General features: G+C 31.1%; 1 protein-coding gene across 1 annotated transcript in view; it reads left to right on the top strand.

Annotated features, from left to right (window-relative positions):
* The window catches only part of LOC145294115 (gephyrin-like), a 68,884-nt gene extending 49,297 nt beyond the window's left edge, over positions 1–19,587 (top strand). The window contains exons 14-18 of the mRNA XM_080141213.1: positions 6,691–6,812; positions 8,677–8,764; positions 15,306–15,379; positions 17,416–17,584; positions 19,127–19,587. Of these exons, the coding sequence (XP_079997339.1) occupies positions 6,691–6,812; positions 8,677–8,764; positions 15,306–15,379; positions 17,416–17,584; positions 19,127–19,387 (714 nt within the window). The 3' untranslated portion in view covers positions 19,388–19,587. The remainder of the gene's footprint in view (positions 1–6,690; positions 6,813–8,676; positions 8,765–15,305; positions 15,380–17,415; positions 17,585–19,126) is intronic.
* Positions 19,588–21,767: the final 2,180 nt, after the last annotated feature.

Here is a 21,767-nt window from a genome sequence, read left to right as displayed (position 1 = left end):
TTCTGAACCAGAATATAAAAAGTGAATGTCAAAGTGCAAATCAACCAAATATGTGTGAAAACGCCAATCCCAAAGTTATTATATATCGAACCGGCAGCCATTAAAACACCACATAAGAAATTTAAAAAGGAGAGAATTGAGAATGAAAATGAATTTGTCACCAATCTTTCCATTAGGTTAAATCCACGTAAGGAATATTAATTCACGCATGATGATCTCATACCATCCATGGCATTTTTTTTTTTCCTCTTTTTTCTCTTTTCATTTTCTTTTCTCTTCCCCTTATTTTATTGTGCATCCTATATCTCTATAAGCCCACCATTTGTCCATACATAAAGTATTGTTGCAATATCTGGGCTGATGTATCACCCTCTAGCCTCGATCTCTTGGAAAGGATACAAAAAGGAATTTCTAACCTAATAGGTTCTGCACTGTCTGTTAATCTCCTGCTCTGTCACATCACTGCAGTGTTACATCTTGAAATTTGCTTACTGCACTTGTAGCCACTCAATATAAATACTCCTAACCCACTAGACTAGCATCAAAATCCCACTTCTTCACTATAGAGGAATTCCCTCTCTGCTTTCTGTTTCCCTGATCACATCAACATGCAGAAATATAAATGTAATATGAACAACCACCTTACTGTCCAAATTCACACATAGCTTACCCCTCTATAAATCTAACTCCTATCACAGTAACTTGTCACGCTTTAGTGGCAATATGACTGGCTTCAGGCAGACAAAAGTAAAGAAGAAAAAAAAGGAAAGACCTTGATTTGCCAAGTTCCAATCCAATCATATGGATCCCAGGTAAAACTAAAATAACGAAGGAAAACGTTACAATCTCACTAATAAATAAAAGAAATCCTAAAGTTAATTAAACAAATATATTCAACTGCTTAGAAATACATGAACCTGCCAACTGACTGAGCTTCAATCTATTGTCTCCCCTCGCCAAACTTTCACAAGAAACACTCGTCTAGCTGAAAACACTATCAATAATTCCCCCCACTTTTTATCTGTGCCTAAACCTAAATGTAGATTCCATGAACAAAGCTTCTTTCTTAGAAGTGCACACCTGTGGAATTCTTCCGTTTTCCGGCTTTCCAGCTGACTACAATATGGTTGTCTTCAAGTTCAACGTAAACAAGTTCTTGACGAGCCGTTCCACTTAAGTTAACAAATTTACCGAATTTCCATTATTAACGATTACTATATTGTCCAATTGACTACTGTACACTTTTAACCCTTATCCTTGAGTGGTCTCTGGCCTTGATAAGTGGCTATGCCGATGTATAAAAAAATTCCAAAAAACCTTCACCTGCTATTATCACGAGTTTAATCTTTTGTCATTTAGATCGGTGATGTCGACCGAAATATAAAATATCTACTGATAACAGCAATGAAATAATAGCAAGAAATCTGGTCATCATAGAATTATGAAAATATCGTTGGTTCGTTAGTTTTCTCTTAATAGTTGTGTAAAGACTACATTTTGTATTGATGTTATCAACTTTGTTTACAATTCCGCTACGTTGCATTTCCATACCTTTTGTTACATGATAAGGGCTGTCCCCTTTTCATGTAAGTATAAAAATAGAGAGATTTAGTTAAAATGAAATAGAATAGACGAAATTCGAACCTCGTAATTTAGGTTTAGAAATAGATTACGAGAGAGAATTAGCAAATGGAATGTAAAACAAACCATTGTTTAGCTTAGAGATAAAATAGTTTTAGGAAAAGAATGTGTATTGTCAATTCTGTTATGAAATTCAATTGAGGAATGCAACTATAGGATAATTTAATAAACATGTTTTTAACATATTGGAAATATAGGTTACTGGGAATATAGGTTAAAATTCCTTTTGTAAACAAAGAAAAAAGTTTTGGACACGCATTTCCAGAACACGTGAAAGAAGACACATGTTTTAACATGTGTATGACGTCATGGAAAATGCGAAGTTCTCGATATAGTTAGAAACTTTAGAGTTAAGAAGAGAGAGTCTGAGGACGACAGACGACAGTCCAGACATGGGATTCGAACGTCTAGAAGCGAGACGGTCACCTTTGAAACATAGAATGTGAAACTTTGAATTCAAAGCCACCGGCCGGTCCATGGAAATAAACCCATCATGTGTTTTTATAAACGTCGTCTTTGTGTTGTAATTCTACCAAAAAGGTAAAGTGGAAATTGTCATTATATGTCTTCTATATCATGTGGTTTAAAATGTCTTTACATACACAATGTCTCAACACTCAAAGAGCTTCTACACTTCTAAGTATGAACATTTTATATATATGAATCGCTTCATAACACGAACACAGAACGCAACAACATCTCTCTCAATAAGGCTCTCTAAGACTCAACAACATAAACTCTTAATAAGACTCTCAACAACATCTCTCTCTCTAAGACTCTAACTCACTTTTAATAAGTCCTAACAACGAACAACAAGAAATGCGAACAACAATAACAAGAATAATAATGAAAAACCTATATATAACAGTTACAGTAAAAAAAAAAAAATGTCTTCACATCTTTAAAAGTTTCATCTTTTGTATTTTTTTAGGTTAAAGACTATTTTTTAAAAAAACCTTAGCATAAAATTTACTTTTTGATTAAAAAAAAAAAAAAAAAAAATGGCCGCAGCTTTATTTTAAAATGTTTTCATCGAATGCAAATATCGTTTGTTTGTTGGTTTTAGCACCGTAAATTATGATATGAAAACAAAAACGATTCTCTTAATAGTCGCGTAAAGACTACATTTTGTATTAATAATGTTATCAATTTGTTACATTTAAAAAAATTCGTTGCAGCTTTCATTTTTTTAACGTTATGCTTTAATAAAAAAAAAATACTGAGCGTCCTAAATTATGAGATGAAAAAATGAATCTTTTAGTAAACAAGAGTTGTCTCCCTCTGCATAGTGACAAATTGTAAAACAACGCCTTTTAAACGACCATATTTGGTATGTATTGTTGAATAATCGGGGTACATATTGAAGACACATATAACGGGGACTCATAATAGAGGATGATAATGACATTTATAATCTGAGAAAGACATTTATGACAGAGCTGAGAGAGATGCAAATTCATTATCGAAGGAATGTGTAATACAGTTCTTTTACATTAGAGGGGAAATACTTCGCTTATGATGGAGGAGGGGTTTATACAAAGTTAATTTCAGATGATGATCAAAACGTATTTACCTTGCGGTTAAAATGACGACACGAAGACAAACAGTTACAAAATATGGATGGTGATTTCTTTATTCATCAGCCGGCTGATTGATGACTCAAGAATTCAAGCTCGTATGACTACATGGTCTACTCTCCTCCCCTTCGCCTCTAAGGGCATCAGCTTCACTGTCGCTGTGACTGTGATTCTCTGATTGTCTCTAACTTCAAACCCTATCTCAATATATTGAGAATCTCCTTTTTTTATGACATCAGAGGTGTGGTCAACCAATGTGACTTTATCATGTTTCAATTTACCCGTGCCCTTTGCACATGTATCTAACACTTCTCATGAACAAAGCAAATCCATAAATTAAATTATATCATTTAACCGGTTTGTTACATAACAGTTTCAACTTTGTTATTGTTCATTCTTTTAACTGTCATTAATATCCAGTTATTTCCAAAAGAATGGACAATCGCACTATCTCGGACATAAATAATACTTAGTTATTTGCGAGAACAATGCCCATCATTCTGCATTCCTAGCATTTCAATATCTATTATCTTTTAATACTTGTCTACTGGGTTCGATTCTAGTAGCAATACACATGAAAAAATTTAAATGGCTTAAAATATTTCAATATTGGTATATATAGAAAGAGCTTGATAAGCTAAGAAAGAATCTTAAAATTTTTAAAATCCAATTAAAAATCAAGGAAGTTATGACTATTTTTATGCCCTGCGTGTTTGGATATTTTTCCCTCTTTAAGACCATATGCGTTTTGTCACATTTTTTTGCACTACTTTTTCAGTAAAAATGCTATATCTTTGTTAAAACACAAGACTAAGCAATGAAATTTGCCATATAAGTGTATTTTTGTGCAAGGAGTCTGAATATGGTATTGAAAATCTCCAGAAATTAATGGTTTCCAAATAATCTGCAGTAAATGCACATAAATATGCTGCGATTGTTTAAAAGTGCCATGTATTCATTAAAAGAAAAGAAGTTAGAGAACGCAAAGTTTAGTTGTAATGTATTTTATGTGCCAAAAACTGAAATCGAAGTCTAGGATTGGTTAAAAATGAATATATTGCAATATTTCTTTGGTATTATTATAGATTAATACCTTCTGCTACCCCTCCCCATCTGACCACCTCTCCAAGATATGTGATTCTACCTTTATAGACAATTGCATGTGAACAACTTGAAAAACTTTAATAAAAGATAAACAAAAATTATTTTAGAATTTAATGTAAAATGATTTCCCATTTTGAATCATTTGAGCGTTTTAGGGCAGTTACCCCCCCCCTTTTTCTATGATAGATAAATCCTTGGTGTTCTTTTTTGTTTGTTTGTTTGTTTTCTAAAAGGTGATTATGCGTGGTTTTAAGAGGGTCTTTGTGCAATTATGAGAAGGTAGGGAGGTTGCCACTCTGACTTTGGGTTAATGATAGGGCTAAGAAAAATTCTGTGTGAACATCCTGAAGACTTGATAGAAACAAAACAAAAACAATTTTAGAATTTAGAGTGAGGGTTGGTTTCACATAAATGTAAAATAATTCACCATTTCAAGATGATCCTAGCGTTTTAGGACAGTTGACCAATTTATTTGGGGGGGGGGATTAATATGTGCACTTTTCTTTAAACGTTTTTTATGCTTTTTTTTTTAACGTTTATATGAGCTCACAGAGGAAATTTGTTTAGTGGGGAGCTCTGCCACTTGTACTTAGTGTTATTGTTAAGACTAAAGGTTTTAGAAGGCTTGCTACTCGTATCTAGGATTAGACATAGAATTAAGCGAGTTTTTTTTAAGAGGGTGTTTGATACAATTGTGAAACTTTACAAGAATTATGACAAACAGACAAAAATAAATGTTATTTAAAAAAGTGACATCCCTCTAACAGAAAACATGATGCTTGGAAAAATATCAAGTATTTAAATTCTATTTAAATATAAAAAAAGAAACAAGTGTTTGCTAAAGCTGACAAATTGTTAAAAATTTTGAATTAATGTTATTTTGATTTTTAATTACATTTCATGTATTTTCCTACCGTTGTTATTTTTTAACTGAGCACCTCCTATAAATATTTAAATATTGATTATTTTTTTTTTAATTTATTTTTTTTTCTTAATAATCGGGTAGATTAGTTTCCATTCGATAATAATTCACTGAAAACATTTTTTAAGGAACGAAAATTAGAAGTGTGTGTACCGTTCGTACACGTGAACCAAAACATATTTCACATTTTCGCTTGTTAAAATATTTTAAAATTTACTACTACCCAATTTTTAAAAATATTTGTATGGTTGATAATAAAATAGCTCTAACTAAACATGTAAGAATTTTTTTTATTACCAGATTTTCAATTAAAAAAAACGATTTGGATAAAAATAAACAACAAAAACAAACGTCTGTTTACGCCATATAATCGCAGCTGCTGCTGCTGCTTCTATCACTATTACTACAGAAGTCTTGATTCAAATTCATAACGATTTTTTCGGATATTATGTTTTTAAATTGCTACGTACCACTAGAGAAAACCCTGTCCAATCATCTTTTTAACGAATAAACATAGTAAAAAGATTGTTTTATTTAATAGTGAGTGTCCGAAAGAAAATTTTTTTCAAAATTTTCAATACTCATTATTTTGAATTCTTTTTTTTTAACACAACAAAAAAAGAGTGGTCAAATGAATTTCGGACACTCGAAATTATTAAAAATGACATCTCTTTTGGCTAATTTCCAAATTTCATTAAAAAATTCTTAACAGAAACACAGTACGAATGTTTAAAAATCAGGGGGTATTGTTACAAAATCTTACCGAAAATGCTGTTCTATGATGTTCACATTTTTATCACTTTATTTGTTTAAAACTCTAAAAATATATAATGTATGTTATTATTTACTAATTCATTTGAAAGTATATTCATTTCTGAACAAAACGGTGGTATTTTGAAGACTTAAAGTGCTTTGGTTTTTAAAAGATGACTATTTTAGCAGAAACCTTTTGAAATCTGTGATTATCCAAAGCATTTTAACGGCCATGTGTATTGCTGATTCTAGACTTTTAGCCTTTTCCTAATATTTTCAAACTTGTCTGGTTTTGTTTTCTTACTTACTGGGGTCTGTCTCTTTTCATGACAGTATCTCAATACAAATAAGCATCAAATATTCAGTGGTTTCATGTGAAATAATATTGAACGTCTAGAAGTGTGTATAATATCCTCCTCTGTGTGTTTTCATGGAGACAATGAGATGTTACTTAGTTAAGATACAGTTTGCTTTATTCCATGTCTGATGTGGTTCTCCGTTTGACGTTTCTATTAAAATTTGCACATTAATTTTTGTCTTCCATTGTGCGCAATATCTCAACAATGGGGAGGGCATAACCTATATATTTTGTATAAAAGATAACGTTTGTCTCTTATGAATGATTTTTCAATCTACCTTAGTCTAAAAACGAGTCAAAATGTCACAAAATAAAATGATTTTTTTTTTTTCCAGTTGGTGGAACCAGGTGATACTTTGAGTCAAGGAAAAATCCGTGATAGCAATCGATCAACGTTACTTGCTCTTCTCAAGGAACACAACTTTCCAACCATTGATCTGGGCATTGCTGAAGATAGGTAACTATAATCTTGTCTATTATATAAAGGGCAAGTGGTTGTATGTCTAACTAAAACTTGAAAAATACAAAACAAATACCTACAAATTTTGTATTTTTTTAACAGGTGTAACTCCAGATGTAATTAATATCTAAAATTAAAGATTCATTATTGGGGGGGGGGGGTCAAATGGCCATTCATATCATTTGATTATGTCAATACATACATCTTTTAATATTATCTATGTTTTCCAGCCATCACCGAAAGGGAAGTAACTGATTTTATTTCACAGAATTTCTTCCATTATGCAGACTTGTGTATGTTCAGAGAGAAGAATAGGCTGGGTTAAGAAGAAATAGAAGGTGGGAGAAGAAGAGGAAAAGACAGAGGCATAGAAGTTATGTTACACTTTTACCTTGGGCAAGGCTGGGTAGCTCTGCTAGTGTTATATAAAAAAATTGTGAATCCTAGAAAATATAGACTTGCGAATTGTTATATATAAGGAGAGTTAATCTTCTAATCAATGCAGTGTTTTAAGTTTATTATGTCAGAAATTTTTTTCTAAATTTGAACGAAAGCTTGACCATTCAGATATGTTTTATCTGATCACTCTTCCAATCCTTCCAAGTAAAGGCTAAACTAATTTCTGGAATCATGGATGAGGTACCAAGATTTTATCTTCCAGCAACATTCAATAAAATTAAATGTTTAAAAGGAAATATTGATTTTGTAGGAGTAAACAATCAAAGACAAAATTGAGAATCCAGCTGACTTTATTATATTTATTATGTTATTGATGAGTGAGATAGTTGACGGCATCTATACATTAACTGGCGCAATTTTTTTATTTACTAATTTATTAAAATTATTATTTATTAAAACACTTTTGATATGTCAGTTGCAACTGTGACTCAATCATGTGATCATTTACTGATCAGAGAACATCTTGACTCTTTAGAAAAGATGTAATTTGCATATTTTAAGCCCCATTGATTCGCCTGATAATGTAGGAAAGTTGTAGTTTTATTTTAAGAAAAATCCTTATTTTAAAGAACTAAGAGTTTTACAAACTGAACAATCCTTACAAAAAGAAAAATGAAATTTAGAACCATTAATTACTGTTAGGTGACTACATCAGTAAAAAAAAACAAAACAAAAAACTATCGCCTAAAAATTAGATTTATAGTTAAAAGATAATTAAAGGGAAGTAACTTTGTACTTGGGAATTAAAATTGTGAGATTTTGGAAGCAGGAGTTATCTGCCCCTTAATTGGGGCCTGACGATGATAGAATAACAAATATTCAATGGACGTTTATCATTGATCTACATGAAATAATTTTCATCCGAATTATTTCTTAATATTTGTTTCTTTTCACACTTAGAATACTAGTTTATTTCATTCTTATATATAAGTTAAATATAAGAACCAATTTAATTATGGATACAATAAAATACAATAAAACGAAAATAAATAGATTTTTAAATTTCATATTAAAATTAAACCAGATTTTTTTATTAAATTTAGTAAAATTTAATTAAAAATTTTTATTTTAAACTTTGATGAAAATTAAGATAAATTTTGTCAAAAAACCCCCAAAAAACAGAATAGACCCAGATTATTAAAAAAAAAAAAGAAGAAACTATTTGCGTTTTGAATTTCTAACGGCTGTGTTCATTGGGAAAGCAAAAAAAATAAACAAACATATTTTATTATTCACCAATAACATCCAATGTGAATGCACCTGAAGATGGTCGGAGGTTACATCGGCCGAAACGTGAAAAAACAACCAAGATGAGAATAATAATCCAAATAATACAAAAAATAATCTTTGTATGTTTTTATTATTTAATATTTCCTTTTATTTCTCTTTTCTTTTCTTGAAGTACCGATACATTATTTACGAAACTTGCAATGGCATTTTCTGAGGCGGACGTCGTTGTCACATCAGGTGGTGTATCAATGGGAGAAAAGGTTTGTACATTTATTTATGCACAACTAGCAGTTCAGCTCAGCATTGCTCGGGCCTATATACTGTTCATAACTTGCCCTACGTGTAAATACACTTTATGTAAAATTTCAAATGTTTAAGCCAAAATTTGTCTGAGTAATTTCATAGAGACCACAGAGGTCAATTTTTTAAAAACTTTGACCCCAATTTTGGCCCCTTAACATTTATTATTTTGGTCTCAAATCAAAATAAAAAGTTTTACCCATGTCCAACTTGCCTACATCTAAAATTTCAAGTTGGCAGAGGTAGAATCTGCAAAGGTCAACTCTTTCAACTTTGACCTTTTGGCAGCCAATTTTTTGCCCCCAAACTGATTAAAATACTTGCCACACATCTGAATACCAGTTATGTATAAATTTCAAATGTTTAGACCCAAAATTGGCTGAGTAGTTTGCTAGAGACTGCAAAGGTCAAATCTTTTGAACTTTGACCTCTTGGCCACTCAAATTTCGACCCAAACCGATTACAAAGATTGCCCTATCTCTGAGTACCCTTTATGTAAAATTTCAAATGTTTAAATTGGCTGAGTAATTTGGTAGAGACCGCAGAGGTCAACACACACATGCACACACACATTTTCACTTTCTATATATCTATAAAAGTGAAAATGTCTGTCTGTCTGTATATGTACACTTTCTTACCAAATAATTAGGTCAGTTTTCGATTTACAGACTCGAGATAACGGGTATTGAGATTTGGGAAAATCTTTTTAATTGGTTTTTGGTCAGAAATTTGGCTGTTAAGGTCAACGACTTGGTCAATTTTGGGTCTAAACACTTGAAATTTTAGATATAGATTACTTGGACATGGATCTAACTTTATAAATTGATTTGAGCCCAAAACAAATGTTAAGGGGTCATAATTGGGGTCAAAGTTAAAAAAGAATTGACCTCTGTGGTCTCTACCAAATTACTCAGCCAATGTTTGGTCTAAACATTTGAAATTTTACATAAAGTGTATTCAGACATAGGGCAAGCTATTTAATCAGTGTTTTGCTGAAAATTTGGCTTCCAATGGATCAAAGTTAGCAAACTATTAACCGAATTTTGGGTCTAAACATTTGAAATTTTACATAAAGGATATTCAGACATGCAGCAAGCTTTTTAATCATTTTTTTGGCAAAAATTTACCTGGCAAGAAGTTAAAGTTGAAAGATTGACCTTTGCAAACTCTAAACTCCTCTGCCAATTTTGGGTCTAAACACTTGAAATTTTAGATGTAGGTTACTTGGACATGGGTCAAGCATTTTAATTTAATTTGAGACCAAAACAATAAATGTTAAGGGGTCAAAATTAAAACTATTTGACGTCTGCTGTCTCACCAACTTTTTTCTATGGTAGTTAAGGAAGATTATTATATAGAAAGGCATTACCGGATATATTCACACTTTTTAACATATACAGTTATATACAGTACATAGGGCCCGAGCAAAGCCGGGTGGAACTTCTAGTATAAATATAAGGCGCTTTTCTAAAACCGTGTCATTGTTCTAAGGGGGATAATCATTTGTTAATTTTTAATTTTTTTTTAGGAACCAATGCAACTTAGGGGGATTGTTAAAAAAAAAAAAAAGAAAGATGTGACTCCTTTTTTTTTTTTTTAAATGTAAACATTACAAAAAAAAAAAAACTGTTTTCGTTTTTTGTCTACTTTTTTATTAAAAAAATAAACTTTTTAAGAAAAAGTTTTTGTTTTTAATCAATTGTTAACCTCCGATACTTTCTATGAACCTGTTAACAGAAGCGGTGAAGACTCAGAGTAATCCCTTCTGTTTTTTGTTTTTTTTTCACCTCTGCATGACTGGTGTAATTTTCTTATTTACCAGTAAAATTTATTGAAAACACTTTGTAATCTTTTTTTTTTCAAGATTTTCCATGAGTTAACCTGAAGTTCATTACTTCAGCAACAAAAGTCAAAATAAGGAGTTTTATTTTTTTAAGTTTTATTTAAAAAAAATCTCATTTCCTAAACATTTTTATTATAAAATTCAAATAAAGAGTTTTATTTCTTAAAAAATTTCATTTCAAAAAATATTTTTATTTGAGGACTATTTTTTTTTATTTTAATAATTTTCAATAATTTTATTTTAATTTCAATATTTTTTTTTGTTTTAATTTCAATAAATTGCTTCACAATACAAATAGTCTTTACATTATTACACAACCAAAGTACCACTATCATTGCATTTTCCTTTCATTTTTTTTTGTAAACTGCGTTTTTTTTTTTTTGTAAAGGGTTTTAAAAACTAATCTTTAACATTACAAAAATAAAAGGAAAATGTGATGATACTTGCAAAGGAATTGTAATTTTTATTAAACAAAAATTATTATTAATAAAAATGTGATTTATTTTTTAAATTAAAGAAAGTAGTGAAAATAATAAAAAGTAAGTAGCCATGTCGTGGTTTGTTACATTAAATTTTTTTTTCATTTTTGTGTTCTTAAGGTTAACATTTATTTAAAAAAGTAGTCGCATCTATTTTTACAATCCCTTGAATTAGCATTAAATTCTTTTATCTAAAACTTGAATGAATCTTTTAGTAAAATGAAGTTATCCCCCTTAGACCAGTGTAAAATGAAGTTATCCCCCTTAGACCAGTTGTAGAAAAGTGCCAATAATATTCTTTCCTACTATTTGTAGTGTTACAAGTTGACCTTTTCTTTTTAACTTATTTTATTAACGTGAATGAAAAGAGTTCAAAAGTTATAAAGAATTTGAATTTGTGTTTTTTATTAAACATTTTTTAAATAAATCCTTTGAAAATGTGGAACCTCATTTCAAGAAATTTGATATTTCACCATTATTTGTGAAATTTTGTTGTTTCATGTTACTTCAAAGTTCTCAGAAATCAAGGGATTCCCTTACTAGTGCTAACATTTGATCTTTATATGAGATACATAGATATTCGAATGTTCCGTTAATGTTCTCCTTTACCTTTCAAACTCTGAATCAGTAAAGAAGTTATGAATATTAATTGAACATTAACAAATAGTACAATAGTTTGAAATAGTATAGTTTTCATTTCAGAAAGACATACCAAATCTCCATTAGTAATAGATTTTCCATAAATTATCAGAAGTATTCTGTTTAGTGAAATTATACAAGGGAAGATAAGCTATGTTCTTTTAGTGATTATAATTAATATTTCAAATTATATAGTAGTGTGATTAGTTTCTAAATTGTCACAGGTACTTCAGCTTTTTTTTTTTCATTTTACTTCAGTCGAAGTTCTCAGAAATTAAAAGGCCCCTTATATGGAACTAACATTTGATCTCTATATGAGATACATACATATTCAAATGTTCATTAATCGCCTCCTTTACCTGTCAAACTCTGAATCAGTAAAGACGTTATGAATATTAATTTCCCTCTCTCGAATTGACCATTTAAATATGTTATAGTATATCTTTCTTTTTATCTCTTGGTCTTACTGGATTCCAGGACAAGAATTCATCTAGTCTGGTGGAGTATGCAGCTTCGTGCTGTTACTTGAGGTAACATCACTTGGAGAAGGTGCACGATTCCTTGTAAAAGACAGGGTTGGTTAACAATACCAAAAAGATCTTACTTGGGCTGCGAATATGTTATTTTGAATATTTTGCTTTATCCTCATGCCAGGTTGTTCTGACAAACCCCTGTATAAAGAGACGTTAGACACTCGAGAATAGTGTCTAGTAGACATTCAAGTTCTCTCCTTCGCACTCTTATGTACTTTTTTATTATGCAATCAGATTTCATGTACAGGATGATATAATAAAGTTGTCCACCTAAAGAAAACAATACTACAGCTTTATTTTAAAACTTTTATTGATATAATCAATTCAGGTAACTTGATTATGTAGTACTTACATCTATTCAATGTAGCCACCTTCAGCCTCAATCACCGCCTTGATACAGGTCCGGAACTGGGAGCATGCCTTTTCCACTAGTGTTGGTAGGAGCTCAGTGAATACTTGGCAGATGGCAGTGATCAGGCTGACATTGATGTTCATGACGTATGAACAAACAAAGTAGTTCAGCGGGTTCAGATCAGGGGGGGGTGGGAGGGCAGTAAGAGAAGGGTACAAAATCATTGCACTCCTTCTGAATCCAAGCCGGAGTCTCTTTTGACTTGTGGGCTGGCGCTGAGTTTGCTGCCACACCCAGGGTCTGCCAGCGGCCACCTAAGTGCATCAGGGGATCACGACATTCTTCAGCACATCCAGGTACACTTTGGTGTTGAGTTTCAAACCAATTTCAAAGATGTGAGGTGGCATGATGTGGCCATCACTTGAAACCACACCAAAGACCATAACCGTGGCCAGAAACTTCATTTGCATCATCCTTGGCGTATCCCTGTTATTTGTAGCAATCCAGCAATGCATTTTGAGGGTGCTGGCAATGGTCCTGTTATTATAACTTGGATCTGTAGAGAGCATGAATTGTACAGCGGTGCATCTCTGATCTCACTCGTTGAACATTGCATTGTATCACTTTCAGACATGATAGAAGGCTCCTATTGCTCTTGGGATTTATACACAACCGGCCAACTAATAGATGGTCTGCAACAAAAAAAGAAAATCGTTTTTCATCAAACTGAAATGGAATCATGTCGTCTTTTCTAGGGCGACAATTTTATCGTTCCACCCTGTATTTATTTATCTTAAGCCATGAATTATATAAATTAAGATGTGCAAATTTCAAAGTTTTAAAAACTGGCACATTGTATCATACAAGGTGGGAGTCTGTTTGTGGAGATATTTTATTCATTTCACTGATTTCTTGTTTCCAACTATTTGTGAAACAAAAAGTTTGATTCTTGTTCAGAATTAACCCACATTAAAACAAATATAAAGAAAAATCTGTATGATGTATGTAACCGTGACTAAAAGAAAATATCACATTCTAAAAATCACGTAAATTGATCAGGTAGTTTTATTTTTAAATAAGAAAATCAAATTTTATGAATAGCAGAACAGTCTTATTCACCATTTTGAAAACCATCTAAAAAATAAAATCAGATAACTCAAGAATTCAAACTGTCAAGATTTATGTTGTAATGCCTATGAATTCTCATTAATCACTTAAAAATGATTTTCTTTATAGTAAATAAAACTACTTGATCAATTTATATGATTTTTGGAATATGATATTTTCGTTTCATCATGGGTATGTACATTATACAGATTTTTAAAAATTTTTAGTATATAGAATTTTTGTTTAATATAGAGATTTTTTTTGTTTTTAATAGAGATTTAATATAGAGATTATTAAAAAAAAATCTTTTCATAATTGTAATTTATAGTCAAAAAAGGTTATGAATTACTAAATATTGACTATGAGAATCTGATTTGCATATGTGTGTACGAATCGTCAACATTTTCATGTCCCAAGCTTTATTTGAAGATTTCTATTGAATCCGTGCAAACTAAACAATTTGTCCAAATTATATTTTCTTCCTAAAATTTATTGGTAAAACTCTTGTAGATTTACAGCTGTTTACAAATTTACTTTTGTTTTTGTCTCTTTTTATAAAATTTTATGAGTAGCCTATTTTGTCAGCCAACTTTGTATCCCTTTTCTTCCTTATTGAACGGCTTACTTTTTTGACTACCATGTACTGTACTTACAATAACCCTTATCCCTGAGTAGCTTCCGGGCCTTGATAAGTGGTGACCACTTTGTAAAAAAAAAAAAAAAAATGTTTTGAGTCCAGGAGATTGAATGTTGGTGGTTGCTTTTTTTCAGGCTTCAATTGTCTTGAAATGATTCTACCTTCCTCTCTCTATTGTTAGAGTAAGCTTCTTACATCAAATGGTTTCATGCTTTACAGGAATGACTTCCGTAAAAATACTAGTAAGAAAAAGACATGCTTGTATGATTAGCGTCATTTTCATCTTTTTCTTCATCTTCATGTCCATTTTACATGCTGGTATGCAGTCGATTGCTTGAAAAAAATTAACTTCCAATCATTAACCGCATCTTTATTGATTCTTACATTTTTACATGGTTGACTGCTTTAAGGAATTGACTTCCAAACTAACCTATCACTGATCACATTTTTATTGGTTCCTCTTTCTCTCAAATTCATTTTTTTCTTCCCATATTTTCCTTGGCTTTCCTTAATGAACTGAATCTGCTACCTCAACTGGTCTATATATACTAACCCAAGAATTCTCATCCATTCTTTTGATGTGACTAAACCAACAAAGTCTCCTCTCCTTATACTGTCCCGATTTAATCTTCCTCTAAAGTCAGCAAGTGTAAGTCTGTCTTTAAGACTCAAATTACACATCGATCATAACATTCTCGTATCATTTCTCTCTATGCAATCTAACCATACAGTTAACGGTAGTAATATTCTACTAGTTAGTAATAGCAGAAGGTAATTTATAAAAAGCACTCTCTCCTCCATGCAAATAAGATAAATACGTTAAGAAAAGTTTAAAAATGGAAGCGTTTTTTTTTTTTTTTTTTAATCTTTTTTTTTAATAATATATACATTTTTTTTTTGTATTCATTTAGGATTTGTTGAAACAAGTTGTGGAAGTTGATCTTGAAGCCACCATACATTTTGGACGAGTATTTATGAAACCAGGGTTTGTTTTCAAATTTTTATTAAATTGTTTTATTTTTTTTAAATCTTGACTGCATATCGTTTGATATCTTTTAAATCATTGCATCTATCTTGTAACTCTTTTTAATTATCACTAAAACAATTATTTTCATTCTATTCTTAAATTCACAATATTTTGACAGGAAATTTAAATAGAATCTTAACCAAGATGAGAATAGTAGTCCCAACGATACTAATTATCAATGTTCATCTAAAAAATTTGGAAATATAATGCCCCTATAATATGGATAATCATGCTTCCTTATAAATCCTATGATTCATAGGTTGTAATAGGGACTTTATCTTACTCCAAAAGTTGATCAACAGATGACATCGAAGTTTCAAATTTTTATTTGTCGGTGCTGAAAAAGGAATTAAACTGTCAATCTTTATAAAGCATGACATACAATCCATTCTGCTCAATGTTTTTTTAAGCAAGGCATATTTCCACTTGAATGTAGGGATTGTGTCTAATGGCGGACTGTATAGAGTTGAGCAATAAACTTCTGCAGGTTAGTACAATCAGGGAAATGGGAAACATGGAGGGAATTCCAAAATCTAGCAGTTTGAGGAAAAATCTATTAGAGTAGAATGCTTTCCGCATCTAGGAACCTCAATTGTGAAAGGGTGGGATTTTGTTGCTTGTTGCATTAGTCAAGAGTATGTATGTCGAGGGGGGGGCACAGGTGCTATTGGCTTTAACTAGTGCCAGGAGCTACCAAACCATGTGAGTTCTGTAAGAAGTCTGGTATTTGTGTTCCTACACTTGAGTTTTTGATTGGTCTTGAAGCAGGTCAATCACGCTACTGATACACCTGTCCATTTACATCGAAAGAAAAACCAATAATTTATATAATTAGAATATGTATTGCATTCTCACTTTATTTGATGATATTTCTATAAATTGTTGCTCGAAATATTTTCTGTGACATTTTTACAAATCCATCTTAATTCTGTCAGCAAGCTGTTATACAAACATTGACAACAACAGAAAATAAATTCTTGCACTTTTAAATGAAACGTTGAGCAAACACAGTTTATGATTCCAAAACTATCGTCTGTATAGTAATTAATGGAATTTTAGTTTATGGAATAGGGGACAAGCATTATAACAGACTAATAGAAATAAGAACCATAAAACTATATAAAGAAAATGTTAAATAAAATACCTATACATGGTATAAAGATGCAAATGTTGTACAGCATATTAAATATCTTTTTTATATTTATAATTTATTAGTAGAAAATTGTCTGAAAATCATGATAACAAAAAATCAAATTCTTCATTTTAGAAGTTTTTATTTTGTTTGGACCAACCAACACTGGTGCTATGAGAACAGACTGTCTGAAGATACCAACTTCCTAAGTTTAAACGCACCAAACATTGATTTTTTTTTTTCCTTTACAAAACTCAATCATGTTCTGCAAAGTAAAAAAAAAAAAAAACCCAACAATTTTCCTCTACAAAACAACCAAACTAAATACAATGAATAAATATTTGAAGATATAAAGAACTTTAAAACATAAAACCCCTTTTCAAAAATTAAATAACTTGAAAAGAGTTGATATTCTGTAAAACAAAACAACCAAAATGATTGGATTCAGCATTAAATAACCCGAAAAGAGTTGATATTTCATAAAACAATCAAACCAAACCAAACCAAACTAAAAGTTTGTTCTGGAGGGTGGTCTGTCTCCATGAAATGCTCATTTTGAAAGAATGATTGATTTGTTCAAGTGAGGACTGTTGATCTTGGTTAGTAACTCACTTAGATATTGTCTCAATAAAACATCTGTAACAGGTTAGAGTTAGGATAGGCATCCAGCTTCAATTCTAACTATGAATGTACTGAAAGACTTTTTCCATGATAACAAGATAACTGAAGGTCGGCAAATCAGCAACTTTTTTACTGGAAAAACTAAAAACCGTCTCAAAATGTTTCGAAACAATTTTTTCTGTATTTATTCTTTGTCATATAAGAACAACTCTTTTTTTTTTTTTCTCTAATGTTTCACTAGAAAACCGACAACATTTGCAACAATGGATTCTCGGCATGGACGGAAATTATTTTTTGGTTTACCAGGCAATCCTGTCTCGGCTCTTGTCACCTGCAACCTTTATGTGATTCCAGCAATTTACCAAATGGCAGGATGTCCAAATCCACACAGAACGGTTATCAAAGCCAAGGTAAGATCTGATTTGGGCTAATGATGGAATGATTCCAATATTTTTCCAAATTCTGATACAATTACCGATTCCAATTCCATGTTAAACTTCTAAATATTGAGCTATAGAGTCTTTGCTTTTTTAATCTTGGGAACATTCAAAACCCTTGTTATGTGTGCATATACTTTCATTTTGTTTAGTTATCATTCCATTTTTACCTGGCTGTTTTCTCTGATATCATTTTTATAAAGATTTTAGTTTTATTGGTAGTTTAAAGTTTAAAGACATTAAATATTAGTCATTTTATCATGAGTATCTACAATGGAAAATTCAGTTTTAAACAAAAGAAAAATTGCAAGAATCATTTTGAAAATCAGACATTAGTCTAAAGTTTTTCTGATTCTGATATTTAATTTCAGTACTCTGAAAGATCTTTTTTTTTTTTTAATTTCTGATTTCAATACCGATTATTCTTCTAGTTCTCTTTTTGAAATACTCAGTTTGTAAAAAGTATTTTTTTGAAAATCCATTTTTACCGAATTTCAAATTCTACAGAACTTTTGCGATTTTGTATTTATTGTTGTTAATTTAATAAGAAAATGTTTTTTTTTCTTGGGTCATCCATCAATTGATGGCGAAACATTCATAAAATTCATATACTATGATGCTTGCTCAATCATTGCGTTCAAAAGCTTCAATTGTGAGAGATCAGAGTCTTTTTCAAGAATAATCTTGATTTTAATACAAGGCTTCCAGGGATACGTTTTTTATTTTTTGTGATGAGTCACCATTTATCAAGACTAAGAGATACTCGAGGATACTTATGAGATCATCCCTCACAACTGCAAAGCCGATTTTGAACTCTTGTCAAAGTTAGAGTGTTCTGAGCAGCACCTCTTCGCATCTGTCTGATAGAGAATTGCAGCAAGAGCCAGATACTTTCTGGAGCGATAGAATGATCCAACCATTTTTCCAACAACTTTAGTAAGAGATTAGATATAAATCTTTTGTTTTAAATGTGTCCTACTTTCATTGTCTGCCGAAAACACGTTTGAAATTGAATGGGTGGATCATCATAATTGAGCTGAGAATAACAGGAAGAGTCAACAGGGGTTCACTTTATGAATCCTGGTTCACGATTACTTAATGTGCAGGAATATATAACAACAAATATGACATCACATGTTTCAAAGAAACAGTGATAGGAAGTGGCAGTTCATTAGGAAACACACAAGATCATTGAATGTGTAATAACATGAGCTGACAAGATGTAACTAATTAGTGATTTTCATCTCTCTCTCTCTTTTACCTTGTTTAGCCCCCGCACTGGTTGGCCATTTAATGAAGATAAAATTGAGTAAATGACTTGCTACCTTCCATCAAATCTTTTAATTGCAGGATAAACATTTGATTAAGTTAAGAAGCTTACTTAAAAAAACAATCGGCAACGAACGTATGAATAATTGTGAACTTTAGATAACAACAACTCATGCAATGAAACCTATTTTATTTGTTTATTGAAAAAAAAAATGAAAATAAATGAATTTTTCTTTTTTTTTCCAGGTTGATCGAAGCATAAAATTGGACCCTCGTCCTGAATATCATCGTGTGATGCTTTCGTGGAGTCCTGGTGGAGTTGGTGATGAAGATGGACTGCCAACAGCATACAGTACTGGCAACCAAATTAGCAGTCGGTTGCTGAGTATGCGAAGTGCAAATGGACTCTTAGTGTTGCCTGCTCAAGCTGAAGGACGTTTGACTGTCACACAAGGAGAAGTCGTTGATGCCATTGTGATCGGAAGTTTAGGATCATTGGGCATGTGAATCAGGGGTCACTTTGATTTTTTTTTTTTTTTTTTTTGCTGTTTGTAAATCCGACTTAGAAATAATTTATTTACAAATCCATATTTCATTAGGAAATAAGGCAAGACAGAATAAGTTCCAACTCAAAGAAAATGGTGTTAGGCCAGAATAGGTTCCCGATATAAAATATTTCCTGTTCCGGTTTTGGTTAAAAATAAAAATTTTTAACTAAAAATAAATGTATGAATAGTTTGCATGATTTTTTTTTTTTTTTTTTTAAATTATTTTAAATATAATTTTTTTATATATCTAAAATGTTTTTCTTTTAATTATATAAATATTTAATTAAAATGATTTTAATTTGGAAAAAAAAACAAAACAAAACTGATAACGGTTGTTTGAATTTAAATGCTAAGTAATTATTAAATTCTTGCCATTTAACTCATCATTTCTAATTCTTTCACTGATTACATTATAAATGGCATATTTTCATTACATCACGTAGGTTAAGCTATGTTCAGCCTGGTTAGTACCAGATGGTTGACTATTTGGAAATACCAGCTGCTGTATGTAGGAAGATATGAACACCTCTCTGCAAAAACTGCGAAAACCTAACGTTATCTCACTGACCAGGATATACACGTTTTTTTTTTTTTTTTTTTTTTTTTTTTTTTTTGTTACATGGAAGTAACCACTTATCAAGACTCAAAAGCCACCCAAGGATAAGGGTTAATGAGTGTACAGTAGTAACTGAGAACTTGTGAATCTAATATTTCCTAGAGACTTCTTTCTTTGGAGGAAGCTGGTTTAACTTGCCTAGGGTGAATGCTGCTGGCATGCATACATATATGAGGGACTAATGCTTAAAATGCCAATAGTTACTTGCAGGAGTTTCTCTGTCATCAATAAGTAAAAGAAAATAACTTTGGACATATATGTGTGATACACTAGCGTTATAAGTGTTAAAGAAATTGCTGCATTAATTATTTTTATAGTTTAAAAATATAGTTTTCTATTTCTTAAACTCAATTTTATTACAATTAAAAAAAATAAATTAAAAATTTTTATAATTTATAATTTCATTAAGTATGTTTATTATTAAAAAAAAGAAAAAAGCAAACTTTTCATGATATTTTTTAAATAATATCAACCCATCTTGGTAAGTAATTGTTTTTGTAAAAAATTGTAGAAACTTAAATTTTTAACCAAAACCAGAAGTAGCAGAAATATTTTTGGTATTTTTGCAGTTTAGTAAAAATATTAAAAAAAAAAAACATAGAAAAAGATGATGTGCTTGGATAGACTTCTTAGCGGTTCTTGAGGAACGAAGACCCTGTTGTGCCACTGGCTGTGGTTCACCATTACCACTTGTGGGCGTCACCTACTCTTTGCTTGAAGCTCCCTTCCTGGGGGAACACCCCACTTGGGGAGCAGCGGTGGAAGTTGTTGCTATTGGTATAGGGGATAGAGGGACTGTGGGTGCCACAGGCTGTGGTTCACCTCCTTCACTTACAGTCGCCTCTTCCCTTGCTGTGTATGTGGAATGAAATTCTCATAAAAGAAAAATCGCTTAATTTGATCAAATAGTTCTTTTTTGTTACAGAGGAAAATCAAATTTTAGTGTCAATGATTGCGACGGAGCCATGTTGGCAATTCCAGCTATGAGGAAGATAACTTCATCTAATTCTTAAAGTTTGCCTAGATACACATGAAGTTAAGATTTTTTGAAAGAAAAATAAAAACAAAAAGGAGAAAAATTTTGACAAATTTCAAGAATTGGATATGGTTATCTTCCCTGGTATTCCTCCTCCCTTGTCCTTGTAGTTTGAATTGCCAACATGGCTCCATCGCGATCACTGTCAGTAAAATTTGATTTTTCTCTGTAAATTGATCAAATTAAGCAATAACTTCATTCCATAATAGGCATATACACCATAGAGATTTTTCTTTAATTTTGTTTTTTAATATTTTTACTAAACTGCATACGCACCATTTTTTTTATATTTGGAACCTATTTTAGCCTAACACCGTTTTTTGTTGACTTTGAGTCAGGAATTCTGTTTTGCCTGAAATGAAATAATTAAATTTTTCTTTGAAATTGAATAACAGAAGCTTTATTGCAAATTGTTTAGCTTATGATATACCATAAACAGTTCTTGCGATTGTATTTGATATGAATTAATTTTCAATCAATCAGATTCTTATAATTCTTTTGAAGAAGCAAGAATTTACCCAGTGCAATAGAATGTCTCTTTTTATAAAGAAGTCTGTATAAATTAACTATTGATTTTTTATATATATATATATATATATATATATATATATATATCAATAAATGTGAAATTTTTAAAAAACTAAGTCTCCATTTAAGTTGCCTCCCCTGAAACTTAATGAATATAGT

The sequence above is a fragment of the Euprymna scolopes genome, chromosome 15 (assembly GCF_053919585.1).
Source record: "Euprymna scolopes isolate OS-2025 chromosome 15, ASM5391958v1, whole genome shotgun sequence".
NCBI classification, from domain to species: Eukaryota; Metazoa; Mollusca; class Cephalopoda; order Sepiida; family Sepiolidae; genus Euprymna; species Euprymna scolopes.
This window is presented reverse-complemented; position numbering and strand designations above follow the sequence as displayed.